Source organism: Canis lupus, chromosome 11 (genome assembly GCF_048164855.1).
Source record: "Canis lupus baileyi chromosome 11, mCanLup2.hap1, whole genome shotgun sequence".
Taxonomy (NCBI): domain Eukaryota; kingdom Metazoa; phylum Chordata; class Mammalia; order Carnivora; family Canidae; genus Canis; species Canis lupus.
In genome coordinates, this window is record NC_132848.1 from 27,571,239 (window position 1) to 27,589,936 (window position 18,698).

The 18,698-nt window shown below is 40.3% G+C and overlaps 1 protein-coding gene across 21 annotated transcripts in view; it reads right to left on the reverse strand.

Annotated features, from left to right (window-relative positions):
• Positions 1-18,698, reverse strand: part of TNRC6B (trinucleotide repeat containing adaptor 6B) — a 243,984-nt gene that overhangs the window by 87,162 nt on the left and 138,124 nt on the right. For 2 of the 21 annotated variants that reach the window (XM_072843858.1, XM_072843855.1), the window contains exons 1-2: positions 12,989-13,141; positions 12,617-12,657 (exon numbers count right to left, since the gene is read on the reverse strand). The exons of 15 other annotated variants lie outside the window; for them this stretch is intronic. In XM_072843858.1, the coding sequence (XP_072699959.1) occupies positions 12,617-12,657; positions 12,989-13,126 (179 nt within the window). In that variant the 5' untranslated portion in view covers positions 13,127-13,141. Of the gene's footprint in view, positions 1-12,616; positions 12,717-12,988; positions 13,145-18,698 lie in introns of those variants that run through there. 4 more of the 21 variants (XM_072843862.1, XM_072843857.1, XM_072843860.1 and 1 more) reach the window with 3 other exon arrangements.

Sequence of the window (18,698 nt, forward strand, 5' to 3'; positions counted from 1 at the left end):
GTTTGGTTCCTTGTTAGTATTTTTACTGAAGTAATCTAACTCACAGCAAGACTCATAGAAACCTAACTCTCTTTCTTTCTTTCTTTTTTTTTAAAGATTTATTTATTTATTTATGATAGAGAGAGAGAGAAAGAGAGAGGGGCAGAGAGAGAGGCAGAGACACAAGGAGAGGGAGAAGCAGGCTCCATGCCGGGAGCCTGATGTGGGACTCGATCCTGGGACTCCAGGATCGCACCCTGGGCCAAAGGCAGGCGCCAAACCGCTGAGCCACCCAGGGATCCCCCTAACTCACTTTCTTAAACATTTTTACCTTATAATAAAAATTGATTCACCATTAAGTTACCAACAAGTGGTCTCTTTCTACACTCAACAAATATCTATCTTACAATATCCCTGTTCATTCAGCAACTATTCACTGAGCATACGCAATGTGCTAGGCACTGAGGACACACAGTAAAAAAAGAAAAGAAAAAAACCCAACATGGACTTAGTCCTGCCCTCAGGAAGCCAGGCGTAGTTGGGGAAAGAGACCTTCATTAGAGAAACTCAGAAACATCCATAAGGCTGTGGTAGGTGCTGGAAGGGGCACGTAGCACTGTGTGTGCATGTACTGGGGGTGCAGACCTGTTAGGGAGGGAGAGCACCCCTGTGGAAGTTCTAATTCAACCGAGACTAAAGGAAGGAGGTGCTAAGGACACAGGGGGTAGGAGGAGGAAATGGTCTAAGCAGAGGGAACAGCATTGGCAAAGGCTCTGAAGCAGGAAAAAACCTGGCTGTTGAGGAACTGAAATGAGACCAGTGTGACAGAGGAAGTGGAGTGTGAGAGGGGATGGAGTAGCAGATGAGCCTGCCCAGCCATGGCCCTGCAGGCCCTGTGAACAAGTTTCTTTTTCCGCAGAGCATTGGAATCTATTGCTGGGTTTAAGTGGAAATATGAGATTTCTATTTCAAAAAGGTCAAATGGAAGCAGAGAATGGAACGTGCACGAGCAAAGCTTGGGTGCAGTCCACGCACATACTGCTGGGTCTTTTAACTTTACTAGCACAGTCCAGGTCTACGCAGAAGAAAGACCACACTCACCATTTTAACAGAGAGGTTTTATTTTTTTATTTTATTTTATTTTTTTAACAGAGAGGTTTTAATATAAAGAATGGTTAACTAGGTATAAAATTATTGACTAGTCACTTCAAAATCAAAAAGAAAGAGACACAGAGAGCAGCTGCCATAGGTTGGGGAACAAAGGGAAAAAGTTCTGCCAGGGACCTCTTAGTAGGGGGGCTTTGGTGGGGTGCCTGTGCCCCGGGAGGTGCAAGATAGCCAGCCCTGCAGTATCAGAAAAACTGGGAAATGAATTCAGCTGCCACCACAGGAAAGGAGCTGTTGCTGCTGGAGCAAAGCAGTATTGCTCAAGTAACCCTCTTGGGAAGAGGAAACAGACAGGAAGAAGCCAGTTCTTCCTTCCTCCTCTGGCCCCACAGTGGCCCTCACACACCCCTACTGACGATGCCTAACAGAGCCAGAAGTGGGTGGGAGAAAGCCAAGAGCAGAGAAGGGTGAGCTTGGAGCTGAGAAACACACACTTAATAACTGATAGACCACCCAAAAAAAAGTGCCTAACATAACTCTGCACCAGCCACTGGTCTTTTCCAACACAGCTGGATGACTCACCAAAGGTATTAAATCTCGGATACCAGCAATCCTTAAGACACACTGGTATTCTAGGTGCTGCTAAGAAAAACTGGCACCAACTAGACGCACTCAGTGCTAAGTGTCCATGAATTCTAAGATGCATCCATATTTCAAAGGTGTTAGAGAGTGAAGAAAAGTATGTGTATCTCAGAATTGACAAAACAGCTAATATTCTTTACCAATATGCCAAATTTAATCAAAACAAGTTATTTCTGTAGAAAATTATTACTGAAGACACCAGATGAAAGGGAAATACTGAAAACCAAGAGCTCTAAGAGGGACTTGCTTTACTCCATTTTTTAAATTTGTTTTAACTTTTTATTTCGAGAACTATAGATTCACACACAGAGATCCTGTATACTACTCACTCAGTTTCTTCCAGTGGCAAATCTTACATGATTACGGTACTGTATCACAAAGAGGAAACTGGCACTGATGTAATCCACCTATCTTACTCAGATTTTACCATTTTATATGTACTCATTTGTGTGTGTGCATCTTTAGTTCTGTCATTTGCCGTATGTGGATTCGTACAACCACCAAACCACAGTCAAGGTACAGAACAGTTCCACTATGAGAATCCTCATGCTACCCTATCACAGCCACAAACCATCTCTCCCCTACCAATCCTTCACTGTGTTATTTTTAACGTAAAGAGCTTATATATTACTCTATCATTATCTGTCATATGAATTGAATTTTCTTCCACATTTAAAGAGCAATTAAAGAATGTGGTATCTCAGTTGGCTTTGGGTTAGCTATTCCTATATAGTAATGCACTGCAAAGTGCGTAAAAAAGACCTCTCCAGATAAGGAAATCTCATTTTCAAGGAAGAAATGGCACCATAACTCCACCATATACTAGTCATATGATCCCTGCACTCCCAGGCTCTCTCATCTTCTCCTCTTGAATCACTGCAACACTGAATGTTAGCTGCTATTATTATCCCTGTGATTGGTATTAGCCTGATTATGTCTCCCATGATCCAACTTTGCCACCCTCTGATAGGTTTTTCACAGATCAGCCAGAGTGATTTTTATGAAAATGAAATCCAAACATGCCTTTGCTTGCTTAAAATCACTCCATGACTTTCCAGACCCAGCCTCATTTCCGGAGCCTACCATTCGAAGCTCTTCAAGCAAGCACCTGCTTGCTCTCTAGCCTCTCCAGGTCCAGTGCAGGAAGCTACTCTTCATCTCCTTCCCCTGGACTACTGCTCATACCTTTCAGACTCAGGGTGCTGCCTCCTCAGCAAAACCTCCTTGATGCTCGTCACTGTAGGCTTTGTGTCCCTTGACCATGCCGGCACTCTCTCTCTCTTTTTTAAGATTTTATTTATTTGGCCTCTTTTTTATTGTGAAAAATTATACGTGACATAGAATTCACCATTTTAACTATTTTTAGGTTCAATGGCATTAAATACTTTCTTCAATTTTATTTATTTATTTTTCTTTCTTCAATTTTAACACAGGTTTATTATTCTAGATACAGCAGGCTTGAAGTATATAACAGTTTTCCATAGAGCAGAAGGAAAATATCGGAAAGTACAAATGAGAGAAGATATAATCTCATTTAATAGGAAGGGTTAAGCTATAATTAACAACAGTTAAGACCCAAGCTGTCTAATATGGTGGCCACTAGCTACATGTGGCAATTTACATTGACTAAAATGAAATAAAATGTAAAAATTAATTTCTCAGACACATTTCAAATGTTCAAGAGCCACATGTGGCTACTGGGCACCACACAGGACAGTGTAGGTACAGAGTATTTCTATCACTGCAGAAAGTTCTACTGGATAGCACTGCTAATGACTATTTTTAAAAGAAATGAGAAATACCCAGCGGGTGAAAGGCAAGGCACACAGGCAGGAGCAAAGCTACAGCCACAAGGGAAGCTGATACATGCTGGAAGCATGTAGAAACCCAGTACACACAGAGACCACAACCTTGGCCTATGTCCATACCCAAAGGCCATAAAAACCCCAAGCTAATCTGTACCCAGAGGTATGCTTTTAAAAAAATCATCAATGCTGGCAATTAGGATACTAATGAAAGTGCCAACAGTAGTATGTGCAGAGACTAAGAATGGGACAGTGACATTGGGGAAGGCATTAAGAAGCCAAAAAAGCCTCTTCAGCAAGGACCATGCTCAATGCTCAGAGCCTTAGAGAACAGACTTCAGTTAGGGGGACAAGGTGATCTGGGTGTTCCAGGCAGGGTCCAAGGTCACAGAGCTAGTAGGTGGGAGAACCAAGATTCAAACACAGGTCTATCTGTTTCCCCAGTGATCTTGACCACTCCACTAGACTGAGGAAACTGCAGAAGCATGACAATCTGAGGCAGTGGGCCGCTGGAGCCTTAAGTACAAAGAGGGAAATGACAGGAGATAAGGCTGAGATAAGCAGGGCTAGTACAAAGGGCTTTGTCTCTTAGGCTAAATTTGGACTTTATCTTGGTGAGGGACTGTTGAAGCAATCTGGTAAACGAAGTAATTAAACAACCACATTTCCATTTCAGAAAGCTAGCTTTCCATGTGGAGGAAGGCTACCTGGCAGGAGAAGAGACAGACAGAAGGACAGGTGAGTCAGGAGGCAGCATACAGTACGGGAAAGACCCGAGGCTCTCGAATCAGAGCCCTGCAAGCTCCACCCAGCACACAACCCTGGACACAGGTCCCCCTCTCTGTTTCCTTCATGTGAAAGGGGGTCTCTCTTTACACATTTTGTTGGTGGGGAGGGACTGGTCTCTCTTGAGGACAGCTGCCAGAGCGCTCCTGACAACAACTCCTGCTGTCCTCTCCGGGAAGGAGGGCTACAAGGACAAGGCAGGCTCAGAGTTGCCAGGGCCTCCGGCTGCCCTGTGGGGAGAGCCTGTTGGGCTGAAGCAAAGCACAACATAGATACAGTAAAGGGTGGAGCCCTGGGCTTCCCAGTAACACAGCCAGTAAGTTCCTCTATTGGTTAAAGGTTTGTACTAGGCTGAGGTTGCCAGCAACTCAAGAGACCCACAAAAAGTTTGTGGTAAGGATTCCATAGCACACATGAAAGCACCAACCAGACCATCTTATGCACGTCAGGTACTTGATGCAGGTGGTGTTATTAGGACTACTAAAATAGTTCAGGCAAGAGAAAAGCACCTGATCTAAGGCAGGCACGATGAGAATAAAGAGGAAAGAGGAAATCTCAGAAAGATATTCAGGGAGCAATAATCAAAAAGGCTTAGTGACTGACCAAACAAAAAAGAGAAGAGAAAAAGAAATGTCTAAGACAGTCATTTTCAAAGGAGGTAGTTTTCCCCACCAGGGGACATCTGTGAAATGTGTGGAACCATATTTGATTGTCAAACTGAAGGGACAGGGAGCTACTGGCATGTGGTGGGTGGGGGCCAAGAATGCTGCTCAACATCAAACAACGCATGAGACTGGCCCCTACAGCAAAGTATTATCTGGCCTCGAGAGTGTCAGTTCTGAGGTTTAGGGATCGTGGTCTAGGATGGTTTCCAGGTTCCTAGACTAGGGTGACTGATCAAGACTGGGCTCTCAATCAAGAGAGAGCACAGAGGAGGAAGAGCAGAAGTCTGGGGCAGAGGGAAGTAAAAAGGAGAGCCCGAGTTCAGGCTGAGATGTGGTAAAACCTGTGTGCCCATGGGGCACCCAGACTGACCTGTTGAGTAAGAGCTTGGAAACATATCACAGGAGAGGTTAAGATGTAACAGGAGTCAGGAGCCGTAAAGTGCCAAGATGGAAGCCTGAGTCCCAGGAGTAATGAGCTTATCCAGGGAACATGAAGAGAGGATGGCAAAGGACAAAGCCAAGGATGATATAAATCTTAGCAAATCACAGCACATAAAATTATTATATCTTCCTTATAATTAATTGAGTTAAGGCCTAAGAAAGATGCCTATGAAAGGACATTTGTTATCAACAGTATGTTAACAGTTCCCAATCCTCCTCTTTATTTACAACTCGAACACTGCCTCTACTGCAGCAAAGAGGGAGTGTCTGACTCATTTACCCTTTTTAACCACTGCCCACTTTAACCCCTAAACCAGCCATTGCCAGACAAATATGCTAGAGAAAATAATTTTGACCAAAGTGCTAGCAGTTCTCAATATATTTGGAAGAGGAAATGGACCCACAAACTCCCTTACCAATTTTAAGTAACGACTGTACAAGCACACACACCTTCAAAGCTACCTCATAAAGATCAAACTGTGAGTTCCACAGACAACAGGCTTGCTGGGGTGGGGGACAGGGAACGGTGCTAAGTGTTAGGTAGGGAGAACAATTATCAGCGCCTATGTCCCCACAGTATGTCACAGAGGACAGGGCATCTCCATGTCTGCTGTCTCATCTCACTTGACTGTTTGATCTGCATAGGGAAATTGTCACACAGATATTGCCATCTCCGTTATAGTTGAAGCAACCATTTCAAAGATTTTCTGTGATCTGCCCATGTTCATATAACCACTTGAATGGCAGGAAAAGATGACATGCCCTGTGAAACCTGAGGGGCAGCCAGGAAGGCAGGAGGAATATCTGGTCCCTGCTTTTTATATGAAAATTAGGGCCAGTCCTAGAACAAGAATGACGATCAGGTGCTTTAGATATATTAGTCTTTCAATCCTTAATGCCTGTGGGACTATGATGATTCCCATTTTAAAGTGAGAGACTTCAAGTAAATTACAAAGATCTACACATAGTAAGTGGCAGAGCTGAGCCTTAAACCTACGTCTGTCTGATGCCCAAGCCCAAGTTCTTTTTTTTTTTTTTAAGTGTTACTTATTTGTTTATTCATGAGAGACACCTGGAGAGAGGCAGAGACACAGCAGAGGGAGAAGCAGGGTCCCTGTGGGGAGCCCAATGCGGGACTTGATCCCAGGACCCCGGATCGCGACCTGAGCCAAAGGCAGATGCTCAACCACTGAGCCACCCAGGTGCCACCCAAGCCCAAGTTCCTAATTTATTTCTTTTCTTTTGCTTAATACTAAATTTTCCCTACTGTTCTGGTAAGATTAGGGTTTGGGCTTTTTTCTCTCGCCAGATGACTATATGCCCAAACAGGCTAGAAGAAAGGAAAGTTGGATTCATTTATTTTCTTCTTACTCTCTATTAAGTATATGATTTGAATAGAAAGGGGTCAATGCAAGCTATCTTTATAGCTTCCATGCTGGAGAACTTAGGGGGAAAGTGGACGTTCTAAAGGAAGGCTTCGATCAGCTTTGACTAGAATAAACTGGGGCTCTCTTAGCTCCTCACATTTTGAAGTCTTATCAACAGGAGATTAGGGACAGTAAAATTTAATGGCTGACGCGCTGAAAGAGAACCTAATGTGGGAAAGAAACATTTTTCCATCTGGCTCAATTACTTAGATGCCAGGAAAAAAGAAAACAAAAAGGAGACGGGCATATTGTTGCTTTGCTAAACGTGTGAATATGCTCTCACATGCCTCCAAAACCCCCTTCCACCAGCTCTTGGGACAAAATGTCACGTCGGCAGCAGCACAAGCTTTCCTAATGCCAAAGTCATGGGACAAACAAAAATCACTGGGCCTGCTTTCCCTTCTCTCTGTTTCAAGCATCTCTCATCTACAAAGAATTCAAAACACATGTAAAAATAAGTATTCAGCACTTGAGTTACTTTTTGGATGAAGACTTGACATTTCTGTTATTTTTCCGTTCTTAAAAACAATAAAACTTCTGGGGGTAGTTTTTAAAAAGTTTTTATTGTTAACTATTTAGTGCATACAGCATATAGAAGGATACCCATGTACCCACCACTCAGTTAAAGAAAAGAACATTCCCAGTACCCAGAGATCCCTATATACCTCTATGATTCCACACCTTCCTACCCTATGAGTTAACCACCCTCAACTAAATGCCTGTCATCCCCTTGCTTTACCACACGACGCTTTGTAGCCTGAACAACATATTTTTTTTGTTTTATATACTTTTATAAATGGATTTGGACTGCTTTATTCTTCTATGACTTGCCTTTCTCACTTAATACTATGTTCCTGAAATTAATTTGTTTTATTACTGTTCATTCATGTAAAGGCTGTACAGAGTTTCATTGTTAATGAACCACAACGTATTTATTCATTCTCTTTTTGATGGACATTTATGTCTCCAATTTGTACTATTACACACGTTGCTGCTGTAAACATCCAGGTACTTGCCTCCTATACAAGCATATACACAAGAGTTCTTCAGTGATGCAGATAACTCAAACTGCTGGGTCACCCAATGTCCATATTTTCCAACTTCACTGCATACTGTTACATTGTTTTCCAAAGTGATTACTATAATTTACACTCCCCCTAGAAGAGTGAGATATTGTTGCCCCAATATCCTTACCAATTCTTGGTACAGTAGTTTCCAATCTTTTAGTTTTTGCTAATTTGAGGAGTACAAAATGGTATCTCATTGTGGTTTAACTTGCATTTCCTTGATTACTAATTACATTGGATTCCCCCCTACATTTATTGGCCATTTAGGTTTTTTCTACCGTGAAATTCATTTTTTTATTTTTCTGCTAGGTCTTTTTCTTATCAATTTGTAATAGTTCTTTATGAATTCTGGATACAAAATCTTTCTTGATAATATGTGCTGAAAATAATTTCCCTTAGATAATTTCATTACAGTGTTATTTAATGTTATAGGTTCCTAATTACAAAAAACATAAATGCAACAACTTTTTTCATTCTTGATTTGTGTTTTTGTACCATGTGTAAACATCCCCATCCCAAGATCACAAATATCCTCCTATATTTTTCTATAAGTATTAAATCTTTTCATATTCATATGCACCATCTGGTATTCATCTGGTATTTATTTTTGTATATAGTGTGTCTGATTTGATCCTTACACACAGGGGGAAAATGATCATATGAAAATGGAGGCAGAGGGCAGCCCACGTGGCTCAGGGGTTTAGTGCCACCTTCAGCCCAGGGTGTGATCCTGGAGACCGGGGATTGAGTCCCGTGTCAGGCTCCCTGCATGAAGCCTGCTTCTCCCTCTGCCTCTGCCTCTGTCTCTGCCTCTCTCTCTCTCTCTCTCTCTGTGTCTCTCATGAATAAATAAATAAAATCTAAAAAAAAAAAAAAAAGAAAGAAAGAAAAAAGAAAAAGGAAAATGGAGACAGAAACTACAGTGTTATGGCGACAAGCCAAGAAACCTCAAGTATTGCCAGCAAACACCAGAAGCTAGGAAGAGACAAGGAAAGACTCCACCCTAGTGCCTTCTAGAGAGAGCCCGACCCTGCCAATACCTTCATTTTGGACTTCCAGCCTCCAGAACTTTGAGAGTGTAAATTTCTGTTGTTACAAGTCACCCAGTTTGTGATACTTTGTTATGGCAGCCCCCAGAGACTAATATAATCATATAGAGCATCCCAACACCTCTTGAAGAGCTCATCCTCTCTGCTAATCTGCAGCGTCAAACATCATCTTTCCCCACTGACTGGTAAGACCAGTTCTATCACAGATTCTATGTACATGCAGTGGTCTGAATCTAGGCTTTTTACTCTTGATGTACTGCAAGGATCTCTATCCCTACAGTTATACCACACTGCCTTAATTCTACAGCTTTGTGTTAATTCATGGGTAGGGTAAGTCCTCTTGGTATTTCTGTTTTTCTCTCTTTCATATACATTTTTAAAATCAGCTTATTAAGTTTCAGAAAAAAATTACTATGATTTTTATTGGAATTCCTTTGAATTTAAATGCCTATCTGAAGAGAAATGACACCTTTAAATTACTGAGCCTTTTTACCATGGTCATGACAGAACTCTATGCTTATTTAGATCTTATTTTGATGTCTCCTAACATTTTCTTCCACGGAGGCCTTGTTAGATTTAGACCCAAAGTTATTTTCTATTGCTACTCTAACGATACTTCAAAAAACTGTATTCTTAAATCGGGACTCATTTAAATAAAAAAGATGAAACACTGATCTTTAGAAACAGCTCCTAAACATATACTTATGCCCAGTAACCTCTTAACTGGGCATCACATGCAGAAATCAGACATTTTAATAATCATATTAATATCTGAACTGAAATAATACTATTTCAGTGCTCATTATATGTTGGATACTGCCCTAAATTATGTAATCCTTAAACCTCTGAGGTAAATTCTATTAGCCTCATTCTACAGGAAACTGGCTTAAAGCAGTAAGGACCCAATGAGGTAGCTCTGGGAATAATAATCAGTATTTGGTTCCATTGCATAATTTCTTAAATACCATTGTATTGTCCCCATATTGTGGTAGATGAGAATAAAATCCACCTTATGGGGATCCCTGGGTGGCGCAGCGGTTTGGTGCCCGCCTTTGGCCCAGGGCGCGATCCGGGAGACCCGGGATCGAGTCCCACGTCGGGCTCCCGTTGCATGGAGCCTGCTTCTCCCTCTGCCTATGTCTCTGCCTCTCTCTCTCTCTCTCTCTCTCTCTGTGACTATCATAAATAAATAAAAAAAAATTAAAAATAAAATAAAATAAAATCCACCTTAGCCTTAGAATCCAAGAAGAATTATCTCCTAATAATCAAAATCCCCTTAGGCCATCCAAATTCACTTGATGGCTTCTCCAAATCAAAATAGCACTGACACTGCATTCAGGGTTTCAAAACTGTTCTGATTAATTTAGAAGAAAATACTCTATAGATGATAACATTCAACACTTTCAATAATTACATTTAAAAAAGAACTAAGGGACACCTGGGTGGCTCAGCAGTTGAGCATCTGCCTTCAGCCCCAGGGAGTGATCCTGGAGTCCCAGGATCCAGTTTCACATCAGGCTCCCTGCATGGAGCCTGCTTCTCCTGGTGCCTGTGTCTCTGCCTCTCTCTCTCTGTGTCTCTCATGAATAAATAAATAAAACCTTTTAAATAAATAAATAACTAAATAATATAGTAAAACGAGAATGTCACAAAAGCTAGTATTATTTCTGTTTGTTATGATGGCAATTTTCAGATTATTCAATTACTTAAAAGAAATTCTCAATGTTTTAATGTTAATATTCAAATTACTGACTCACGTTTAAGATTCAGTAATGGACCTCACTCTGACCCTAAAGTTTCCAGGTTGGGACGCCTGGGTGGCTCAGCAGTTGAGCACCTGCCTTTCACTCAGGATGTGATCCTGGAGTCCCAGGATGGAGTCCCACCACATCAGGCTCCCTGCATGGAGCCTGCTTCTCTCTGCCTATGTCTCTGCCTCTCTTTCTCTATCTTTCTCATGAATAAATAAATAAAATCTTAAAAAAAAAAAAAAAAGCTTCCAGGTTGATGGTTATTACTGCTTCTGTGGACAAGTCAACATCTGACTTAACTTGTGATTTGGGTGATTATAGTACTGTTTTATGTATAAATTCTTTCTTAATGTATTAGTCACAGAATCAGCATATCAGAGTGCCAATAATCTTTGACCTCCAGTCAATACCAAAGAATTCTTAGTTTTAATGCGTAAAAACATGATTTCACCTTATGTTAACAAATAATCCGTGAATAACATCTACTTAATTACATCTGTTTGTGTTCTACAATCTACAAACATGTATTAAACTTCTTCCAAGCACTTGGGGTACATCATTGAACAAAACAAAACACACTGACAATTTTCCCTATGAGAACAAGACAACCAACTGAAACAAAACAAAACAGGGTTCAATACCCTCCAGGTGTGGTTGGGAGTGCTTGGGAACAGCTGATCAGCCTATTAGATCGCATGTGTGCAATACACCTGAAATTAACACCATCATCAAAATTAATGTATGCTAGGCAAAGTGCCCTTTGCTACATATGCCTGCATGCGGTTTTCAAAATGGAAAATTAAACAGTGTTGTTTGGTAAGATAAAAACGCATCCATATTTTCAATATAACCACCACTAGAGTCTTATTATCAATAATTTCATTGGATGAGGGAAAGTGAAGATTAAAAAGCAATGGCATTTTCCCTATGCCCATTTCAGTGAACTGTTGGTATCCCTACAAAACCCCAGTAATTGGCAAATTATTAAAAATAAAAAAAGCAGCAGCATTAGCAGAGGGAGAACAACAGCAGGTTGGTGTAAGTATAGCAGAGCTTTGAGATAGCCGCAGGCAGCTCTGCAGTTGCTCTGCAGCCAATTACTCTCACAAAAGAGCATCAATGAGGCCAGGTAGCCACCAGGTCAGTTACACGTTATCATTCAGAGATACCTCATGCTTACAAATAGTGGTGCAAGCATTTGAGACCCAAGTTCCACAAACTGCTTTGTAACACATATATTTACTCCAGCTAATCACTTGGAAGGTTTTTCTGAATATGGTAGAATGGAGGAAGCAAAAGGGCAGGTCAACAGCGGGGAGGATATACACTGCCTGTGTTCCACGTCCCTAGGAACCAAAGTGGCAGTAGGGGATTCTGCAATGACTGGCCCTGGACACTAACCACAGCATCCTCCACCAGGAGGACAAGAACTGGACTTGTGCTCCCATATCATCCTAATGTTTATTCTGTGAATTAACAGTAGACTCTCAAGTTTCATACGACTAACCACAATTTGCATTAAAAGATCCTCCCCCATACCTCCTCCTCTTATAATTAAATCACCAATAACCCACAGACAGCACAGTACCAGTGGTTTATGAAATACAAAACACAAAAGACTAAAATATTCATATCCTCTAAAAACTTAAAGAGATGTGGCAACAGGTAAAGACAGTTAAGTATTTTGCTCAAAATTTTTGCATTATAATGTTTCCTCTCTTTTTCTTTCCTTCCCTTTTGTTTAGGCTAAGAGTGAGAAGTAGAGGGCTAAAGAAGGCAGTGCTATATGGGTGAAAAGAGGGCAAAAAGGAAAACTGAGGAAGGAAAGGAGGGAGTTCCATCCTAACGGGCAACAAAGACAAGATAGGGGCCAAGTCAGGGCTAGCCAGCCTCTTACCTCTCAACTAACAGCCCTTCTGGATTCTGGATCACTGCACCCTGCAGAAAGATAGGGGCCAGCATTTTCAGCATTTTCTGGAGGTACTTCTGAGCTGCACCTGCCATGTGGCAGGAAATGAAAACAAAACATAAAATCTCAGAAGCAGAAGGCCTTACCACATGAGAATGTTCTGATGGCTGAACCTAAGGCTATATAAAGAAAGAAGACACCGGATCTCAAAATTTCATCTCAAATACTGAACTTATTTTAACTGTAAAGATTTTCCACAGTGGCACTGATCAAAGTAATCATTAAAGAGTTTATTGGGCTATCGTCCCAATTTTGTCTATTTACTGCACACTTACATATTTTTGCATTCTTATGACATACCTGGAAGAGATTAAAGTAGAAGCAAAGAGTATTCTCATGAAGCTGACTTCTGTTATGGAATGGAAAATGGTGGGACATGGATTGATGGAAAGAGGAAGGTGGGTCATACAGCCAGAAGCAATCCTGATGGGAGTCCATTAAGGCGGGTGAGGCAGACCCTGGGCAGAGGGGGAAAACCTGGCATGTTGTGACATGTGAAGTCTTTGTGATGCACTAGAGTGCCCTGACACCTGGCTGGGAAGCACCAATAGCTCAGGACTAAAAATGTGCTTTGTTTTGTGCTATTGGTGAAGTTTGCTGAACAATCTTGTCACACCGATAATTAGTTCTCTCTACTACACTTACTAAGATAGGCTGATATCAGCGGCCAGCATTTTTAAAAACCTGATAGTAAGCAAATGCCAACCTGCAAAACTGAAGGCCATTCAAAACAGATTGTGTCCTCATCAGAGTCTAAAGCAATGAACAAATGGGCCTTGAAGTCCTCTCATTAAATTCAAAAGTACTTTAAGTCAAAATGGTAGTGAAAATCTGGGCGAGAAAGGCTAGCAAGAAAAGACATCAGGAGTGTGGAGGAAAGACAGGATGGAAAGAAGTAATGTTGACAGACTGTAACTTTTGATGTACGAAGCAGTACCAACTCCTGGATGAATGATCAGAAGGGCAGACTGCACTTAACTCACCCTCTCCCCACCCCCCGCCCAGTCTACTCTCATTTCTAATCTAGCAGGCATTCTATGTATGGACTCCATCAATACATGTGCAAGAACTTGAGATCCAGATGGGCCAGAGATATAGAGGAAACATTTTGGTCTTCACAAAGCTATGAGGGTGATTATCCAACAGTGTGGCCACCTATGCCTAAATTGAGAAAGAGGTTGTTCACAACCTTGAAGCAATACATGTATCAGATTAATCTTTAAAAAAATGACTGTCTCCTTTTGGAAAATAGACTCCCTCCGCTTCACAGTTTTCAAGCATATCTCTCATCCTACATGAATCTATACATACTCAAAGGTAGCAATGGTTCATTTTCATTCCTTCACTGAGTGCAGGAAAAGCACAATCTGTAAGTAGAATGTCCTAAAAAGAAGACATTTGATTCTTTCAAATGTGAAAGGTAACAAGTGGAAATACTCTTGTTAAAACTCATTAAAAAAAAAAAACTCATAATAGAAAGTTGGTCATTTGTAAAATAGGTCTCCCAGAGGCAAAAAAAAAAAAAAAAAGTCATTTGGAGGTTTTAAAAGCCTACTTTGGTTTTTAAAGCAGCATCTGTAGCAGGGTATATAGGAACATAAACATCAAATTAAGTGACTTTAGCTTAACTAAAACAAGTACGAATTCTGTGACTTTCAAAATCAATCAGGCAAACTTTTCAAAACACCACATACGATGTTTCCTAGGCTTATACTATTTGAGACAAAAGTAACTGGACATTTCTTAGTGATTTGCATTAAATGAGTTCTTCAAACTTGGACAAAACTCATCTAACTATTCCAAAATTATTTGAACAGGAACAAATTTCCATATAAAAACAATGTTAACAGACCAACACTTGAGCAGAGAGAAATCTGGAATTAAGCCAAAATTTTATATTTCACATTGCTTAAGGTCCAGCTGTATGCAGGAAGGAACTGCAGACAAGTGTTCCCCACACTCTATTTGGGTTTTTACATCATTCTAACAAATCCACTAAAAGCAAAACTTCATGGCAGAAAGGTCACCAAAGGTTTTTAGAAGTTTCCAAAACTAAGTATGCAAGAATATGTTTAAAGGCAATTTTAAGCCTGCAGTATTTATAAAAATAAAAAACCAATAACCTAAATATTCAGAATAGCTAACGTTCACTGAGTGCTTGCTATGTGCCACACAGAAGTTGTGGGTACCCTGCATGTTTTGTGTTCTGTCGTTCTCAAAATGAGAATACTCTTAGATGGGGACTAGTAACCTCTCCAATCTGCAGATAAGAGACTGTGGTACAAGAAAAGAAAAAGAAAAAGAAAAAGAAAAAAAGAAAAAGAAAGAAAAAGAAAAAGAGAAAGAAAAAGAGAAAGAAAGAGAAAGAGAAAGAGAAAGAGAAAGAGAAAAAGAAAAAGAAAAAGAAAAAGAAAAAGAAAAAGAAAAAGAAAGGGAGGGGAGGGGAGGGGAAGGGGAAGGGGAAGGGGAAGAGGAAGAGGAAGAGGAAGAGGAAGAGGAGAGAGAAAAGAGAAGAGAAGAGAAGAGAAGAGAAGAGAAGAGAAGAGAAGAGAAGAGAAGAGAAGAGAAAAACAAACAAACTGCGGTACAATAAAGTTGAGTAAGATTGCTCAGTTGCCAGAGGGACACAAATTTAGAGCAGAAGCCCCCACTGCAACACTGCACTGACTCTCAGGACTGGGAGCTTAAAAAAACAACAATACCTGCAAATAACACAACATCATGCAGTTATAATGTGGGGGTGGGGAGTGGGGGGCAAGGACTGTGCCTTCTGATGGATGACCACTGTAGTTTTGAGGAATGCCCGGCACATCATACTCAATATAATCTGCAATATATATTATATACACACCCATATATACATAAGTAGAATGCCTAGAAGAATAAGCATTAGTTTTTAACAGGAAGTAGAACTGAGGGGGAGTGGGGAGGGATTTTAAAATGAGAAATGGGGGAATTATAATTTTATATATTCCTCATGATTTCTTTCTTTCTTTCTTTCTTTCTTTCTTTCTTTCTTTCTTTCTTTCTTTCTTTCTTTCTTTTTTAAGATTTTATCCATTTATTCATGAGAGACACAGAAAGAGAGAGAGAGAGGCAGAGACACAGACAGAGGGAGAAGCAGGCTCCATGCAGGGAGCCTGACGTAGGACTCGATCTCGATCCCGGGACTCCAGGATCATGCCCTGGGCCGAAGGCAGTGCTAAACCGCTGAGCCACCGGGGCTGCCCCACTCCTCATGATTTCAATGTTTGGGCAAGAATATTACTTTCTAAATTATTTTTAAATTCTGAAATGATTTCAAACTTAAAGAAAAGTTGCAAATATGATACAAAGAAAGAACTCTATCTCCCAGAACCACTGAGAGTAAGTTATCAGTCTCATGCTTCATCCTCCCAAATACTTTATTTTTTAAATTCTAAGTAACTACAATACAACTATCAAAAACAGAAAATTAGCACTGATACATTACTGCCATTTAATCTTCAGGCCCCACTCAAGTTTTGCCACCTGCCCCAGCAGTAGTCTTCACAGCAAAAGGATCAGTTAAGAAACACATGGCATTTAGTTGACCTTCCCTTCAGTGTCTTTCAGTTTGAAATGGTTCCTCAGTTTTGCTTGGACTTGGCACTTGTGAAGGTGATCACAGGCCATTTAATTTGTAGAATGTCCCTCAAATTGGGTATGTCTGATGTATCTCATAATTAGATTCAGGTCATGTACCTTGGCACGAGTATCACGGAAGTGATGCTGAATTCTCACTGTGTCCTAACATGTGATACAATTTCAATTTGTCCCATTCTAGTGAGATTGGTTCAGATCACTTGGTTAGGGTGGTGCCTGTCAGACTTCTCCACTGTATTCTTTCTCCTCTTTGTATTCAGTAGGTGTTTTGTGGGAAGGTACTTTGAAAATTTAAATAACTTATTCATTGAACTCTGAATTTATTTATAAGTCCATACATAGGTTTCATTGCAAAGTAGGTGAAATTGTATGAAAACCCTTATTCTTCTTATTCAACAGGTTTTAGTCAATGACTTTGACATCTTAAATGTTGATAATCAAATTATCCCAGATTTGGCCCAGTAGGAGCCCCTTCAAACTGGCTTCTAGATCCTTCTGAAGTGTCTCCATCATTCTATAAAAATGTCTCCTTTGCAGGGATCCCTGGGTAGCTCAGTGGTTTAGTGCCTGCCTTAGGCTCAGGGCGTGATCCTGGAGACCCGGGATGGAGTCCCACATCGGGCTCCCTGCATGGAGCCTGCTGCTCCCTCTCTCTCTCTCTCATGAATAAATAAATAAAATCTTTAAAAAAATAAAAATAAAAATGTCTCCTTTTCTAGCATAAAATATTCCAAATTCAATGTAAACTTTCCTGCTCTAATCCTATTATCAGCCATTCTTCCAATAAGCTAAGGCCCCTTTTACTAGAAAATGGTATTTTGAGGCAAAGTCTGGGCATGTGATTTGCTCATTGCTATTGGGGTATTGCTGCTCCCAGGTACTCTATTCCTCTTTATGGAAAGACCTAAGAAATGTATGTATGCATGTACTACATATAAATACATACATATAGGGGCACCTAGGTGGCTCAGTCGGTTAAGCACCTGACTCTTGATTTCGGCTCAAGTCATGATCTCAGGGTTGTGAAATCAAGTCCCATGCAGGGCTCCACACTCAGTGGGGAGTTTGCTTGGGATTCTTTTTCTCCCATTCCCTCTGCCAGCCCCATGCTTGCTCATACATGTGCTCTCTCACTCTCTCTCAAAATAAAAAAATAAATCTTAAAAGTAAATATATATACATGCATTTTACATCTGTAGTATTTCTATATTTATTAATACTTAATAAAATCCGTGAGTTCACACTAACATTCTGATTCTAATCTATTATCACAAAGTTTATTATAGTTTTCCCCTTTTTAACATCTATAACTCTCTTCTCCAACAGTGAGAATTGTTGGTTCCCATTATCCTTAACACACTTATCTGATCAATCCTTCTGTATTTAACCAATCTCCCAATGCTGCTGCCACTCCAGCTCTACGTGGATACCCTTCTCACCTCTCTTTGGCTCTAATACAACACACCACTCCTTTGTGTGAAGGCTTCTCATCCTACTTGGGCTGTGACACCTTTGGCCAGGGCACCTACCTTCTCGGTCTACCTATACTCCTCATGACTGAATTGTTCAGAAAGGAGATGAGGAAGAGAAAAATATTTTTTAAAATTAAATGTTTAAAAATATATTTTTTAAACAATAGTATCCATTAAACTGGAACTTGTTATAAACCAAACAGCCAAACTGAAGTTCACTTTTGCATCACCTCTGAAGAACAGGTTTGTTAAGTAAATTAATAGTGTAAACAAGCTTGTAACCCAGATGTTTAACCTACTTAAGAAAACTAATTGTTTTCAAGCACTTTAAAATCACTGGGCATGTACTTGCCTTTAATTATTGTCTAATTACAAATGATTTCTATTTTCTTCATTATGGCTTTGATAACTCCTCTATTTGACTACAGTTTTAAGTAGTACTACTTAAACTTGATAAAATTAAACTGCTTTTTAAAATGTCTCTTTATTAATCAGTTTGGCTTTTAAATCAATCATCTAAAATCAGGTTTTTGATCATTCAGTGATTTCTCTTTTTTAGTTAACCTATCATGCTGATCAAAAAGAAAATGCCTTTCACATGAAATTTGCCCCCAAATTTCATGCTCTGTGTGTCATCAGTTCTTGCCCCACTGTCCCTCATTATTTTTATGGATGCACTGCTAAGGGCTCCCCCATAAAGCCATCAGTTCCCATCATTTGAGTCCATACTTTTAACATTCTGCTTTACAAAACAGGGATTCACCCAGATAACAAATTAGCCTGTACTGCATTTCCAAAGGCTCAAGAAGAGAACATGTTCTGGAGTTACAGCACCTAGTGCCTCTATGTTCTTGATGTGGCCTCAGACCAGTTACCAAGCTTTGGGCATGCCATCTTTCTTAAGAGCAAATCAT